Below are 4,742 nucleotides of genomic sequence, written 5' to 3' on the forward strand. Positions count from 1 at the left end.
ATGGTGCAACTTCCAAGATATGTGGCACTAAAATCAAAGTACAACCACAGTTACTTGTGCCATATGAAGGAAGATCCAAAGACTCAACAATTTGATCTGCGTTATTGTGGAGATCAAGTTCTCACTTCATACACCAAGTTTGAGATAGAGCAAGCCAAATGTGACCCATCTTTGATCAATATAAGATGTTGTTACAACAACAAATATTTGGTCATCACTTGGCCTTCATTCCAAAGTTTTATCACCACAGGAGCAAGTCAGAAAGAGGAAGACAAATCAAAATGGACGTGCACCTTATTTCAAGCTATCTACGATCGCGATTACGATGCGTATCGATTTCGTCACGTGTATCTTGGTTACTATGTATACTCATGGATGTTTGATGGCCCTTATAAGAATTGCTTAGTTGCAAAACAATCATCCTTTAGTGGAGATATTTCTAATGTCCATTCAATTATTGATTGGGAATCATTACTTTCGCTGCCCAAATATGTTGCTTTTAAAGGCAATAATGGTTGCTACCTTCGTGGTTGCCGCATTGATGGTCGTCCATACCTACAATTTTCATCGAGTGATATTGGAGATCCCGCCGTTTGGATGGAGACCTTCGTCACAAAAGATGGAAGTATTCGTATAAAGTCGAATTACTTTGAAAAATTTTGGAGACGTAATTCTGATTGGATTTGGGTTGACTCCACTGACACTACATCTGAAAATTCTGACACTTTGTTTTGGCCCACCAAAGTTAAACCTAACACCATTGCTCTGCGTAACTTTGGGAACTACAAATTTGTTAAAAGACTCACTTTTGACGACAAGACAAGTTGTCTCAGTGCTGCTGTGGACACCATTGACAAATACTCACAATTAGAGGTTAGTGAGGCTGTTCTTTCCCGACAAATCTATAATGTAAACTTTCGTCTTTCCAACGCCAGGATCTATAATCAATCTGTGCTTGTGATGGCCACTGGGAACGCTACTAATAGGACACAAGTCCCCAACACTTTGAACTTGAATCTTTCATATACAGACACTAAATCTAATAGATGGAGTTCTTCGATTTCGATGAAGTTAGGTGTTAGTACAACACTTGAAGCGGGAGTTCCTCTCATTGCAGATGGAAAGGTTGAAATATCAGCTGAGTTTTCGGGATCATACGAATGGGAAACAACTAAAACGTCATCCGAGACAATCCAAACAACGTACGAGGTAACTGTTCCACCAATGACTTCTATGGTGGTTAGTTTGCTAGCAACTAAGGGCACATGTGATGTTCCTTACTCATATACACAACGTGACACTCTCATCAATGGGGATATTGTTATCAATACTATGGACGATGGCGTTTACCATGGCATCAATTGCTATAACTTCACATATGAAACTAAAACCAAACCAATGTGATGTATAATTGTAGTAATTTAATGATGATGGTAATAATAATATTTACTATATGGATGATGGTGTTTAATGTGTACCAAGTCGTTCATAACTTTGTAGATAAGTCTGTTGGGAAATAAAAAAAAATGACTGGTCCTCAAATAAAATCTATCTAACTAGGATCTAACTCGTTTTTCCTTCGGTAAGACGGAGCAGATTGCAAATTAATCAGTAATAAAAGAAATACCAAATAGGGATAGAAAAGTAAATACTAAAAAATATAGTGGTTCAGCCCAAGTCTGAGACGACGACCCATGATCTATAATGGCATCCACTATAATGGGAAGATTACAACGAGCTTCTCTTTTTGCTCTACAACGTTCTTTAGATACCACAATAATAGCTACCTAACTTCTAAGCATCACTAAAATAGTCATTCTGGAATAAAATATGAAAAATCCTACGCTAAAATCGCAAGGGCACACTGCCGACAACATTCTACCACTAACATTTCTCTTTCTCTAATGAATAATAGTTTTCTTTTTCATAGATGGAACAATTAGCACGTTTCTTAGATTTAATTAATTTTCTACTACAAGTTGATATATCATTGACAATACATCCTGAGTGATGATTCCCAGTAGCCATGAGGTGAGTGTTGATCCTTAACATATCCCTCAAGATTGTGACTTTTTTGACTCATCGATTTTAGCCGAATCTCATTTTTCGAATCGGGTGGGGATTGTTGCTTGATTTTGACTCATTGATGGAATGTAAATCAAGTTTGTTTTGGTGGAGATTGTTGCTTGATTTTTTTGCTCGAAATTATGGTTTGACTTGTTACTTGCATTTGTTTGTGAATTTGAGCATGAGTTTTCACAGTTTAGAGCAACTGACCAACACTTTTTTTTTTGTTATGCCACAAACGTATAAAGAACGTTTGAGATATATACCTTGTGGATATACTTTCTTTGCGTGGACAATAATGACACATTTTCCTTCAATTTTGTACATGTACTATCTTGTTATATTCAGGCTCTACTTAGACCTAAAAGTGTTATTAATCTTGATTTTTTTTGTTTTTTTAGTAGAACATGTTGGGGGAGGGATTTGAACTCACAGTCTCTTCGTTGGAGGTATATGCCAACTACCGTTGAGCTATGCTCGCTTTGGCATGTATAATTAATCCTCGTTAAGAAGTCGTTATTATTTCCTATTATATATTTAGTGTAACAACTATCCAAATACCATAAACTTTAAGATTCATTTTTGTCAACTGTAAAAAAAAAGGAAAAAATAATCTCTCCTTTATCGTTTGTTGAAAATTTGTCTTCATCTTTTTCTTTCTGATTTTCAATATCATCCCATTATCTTTGTGATAATTTTTTGGAACCTGAAGTTTTAGTGCGTCTATCTTCAAGTGGATGTTTTTTTTTAATTATTATTTGTTTTTGCAAATAATGCCATATAATTATTATAATATTGTTTTTCCATTGCCATTTTTCCTTGTTCCTTTAATCATGTTGCCTATTTTTTCTTTTGGACAAGATTCCATCGTTTTTTTTAATGTTAAATTTGTTAATCTTCCTTTCTGCAAGTTTAACTTGGTAGGAAAGACTTGAGGTACAAAAACTTGAAGACTTATTCAATCTTTCTTCGTGAGCTAGCTCAGAGATTATAAAATTTAGGATAAATCTTTCGACCCCTTCATTGTTGCATCAACATATGATTAAACTATAAAACAAAGTTTGGTATACAATTAGATGCTATGTTGGATGTTAGGATAAGTATGAGGTTAAATTTGTTGGTGGCAATGAGAGAACGGTATTCAGAATAAATAGAAAATATCGAGAACTCTTCTTCCATTGAGTACTTTAGTACAACTGGAGGTCTTGATGCTTACAATGGTCGAGAGAAGAAGCTCGATCAAACGGGTGATTTTCTCGCCTACTACATATCCCATACTACTCCCCATAAACTGAAAATCCATGACCCCAATTGCTACAAGAATACCGTTTAATTTACATGTGCCTGTTTGAATAGCCTCAATTAATCCTGTGTTTCTTTGATAAAAATCAATATGATATTTATAAGTTTCCTCCTCTGAATGAAATTCAATGGGATCCAAAGAGACCATGTCTTCATCCATAGGGTCCCAAGTATCTGGAATCAATCCAACTTTCGATTCTATCTGAATACTCATTTTCAAATGTTATATATATTGTTCACAAATATTCATGTTTGATTTTAAAACTTTATTGTAATTTAATTCAAAAACAGGATGTTATGGATCTCACATTGAAAATATATACAATAGGCCTTACCAAGGTTTATTATATAAGTGAGCTACACTCTCTCATTGTCGATTGATTTTGAGATGGAATGTGTCCATGAATATTGATACAAAGAGTCCTTTAGAATGATTAAAAAGAGACATCATTTGAAAAACAACAAAGCTCAATGCATTAAAATTACTAAGCTCACAATGCATTAAAATTACTTTTAAAATGATTCACAAACAAACGAACATCGAGATTCAAACCTCCACACCCCCAATTAAGAAACGAACGCCAAATACACATGGTTTCAACAAAAGACACAACACAACCCAAAACACAGACATAACACACACGTGGAAATGAAAGCGAAGAGCGATTATTATGCATGATCATCATCATATGTCTTCAATTCTATCGTGCACACAAAAGATCCTTTTTTGGCTCTCTCGCCGAAAGCCCCTTGATGTCCTTGTTGATTGTAAGAGTTGGCTCCACGGTACATTCCATCGTGTATGGTGCTCACAACCACTCGACCATCAAGAAGAGTGTCTCGTTGAGTGTACGAAAATGGAACATCGCAGTACCCCTTGGTCGCGATTAGTCTCACTTTCACCTTCTTCTTCGATGGTATCGTAAACTTGTACACATCTTTCATCTCTCTTTCAAATGATTCAGTTTTTCCAAACGTAAACGACGTTAAAAACTCCGCCGAGAGTTCGATCTTATTCTGGATGATATTAGGAATGAGCTTGGTTTCGATGGTGGTTTTGACGCCCACCTTCAATGACAGAGTGGTACTGAAACTCGCCGTTACAGTATCTTTAAACCCCAGCGTGATTTTCCTTTGCACCTCTGTGCTACTATCGTTTTCGAAATTACGGTAAGCCTTTGTGCCGATGGTTTCGTCGTAGATTTTCGCTTCCGCAAATCGAAACTGGATATTGTATATCTCCCTTGAAAGTACCAGCTCTTCAACTACCAACTTTTTCTCGCTTGAACCCATATTGGCGGCAGAAGCATTCAAACAGCTTGTTTTGCCATCTTGAGTGAGTCTCTTGCAAAACAAGTTGTTGCCCAAATTCT

At 36.0% G+C, this 4,742-nt stretch overlaps 1 protein-coding gene across 1 annotated transcript; it reads left to right on the top strand.

Moving 5' to 3' along the window:
- LOC111014654 (uncharacterized) lies at positions 1–1,404 on the top strand. Its single transcript, XM_022289445.1, has one exon. The coding sequence runs from the start codon at positions 1–3 to the stop codon at positions 1,402–1,404; it is 1,404 nt and encodes a 467-aa protein (XP_022145137.1).
- Positions 1,405–4,742: the final 3,338 nt, after the last annotated feature.

Source organism: Momordica charantia (assembly GCF_013281855.1).
Source record: "Momordica charantia cultivar OHB3-1 chromosome 7 unlocalized genomic scaffold, Mcharantia_2.0 BLBB01000007.1, whole genome shotgun sequence".
Classification (NCBI taxonomy): Eukaryota; Viridiplantae; Streptophyta; class Magnoliopsida; order Cucurbitales; family Cucurbitaceae; genus Momordica; species Momordica charantia.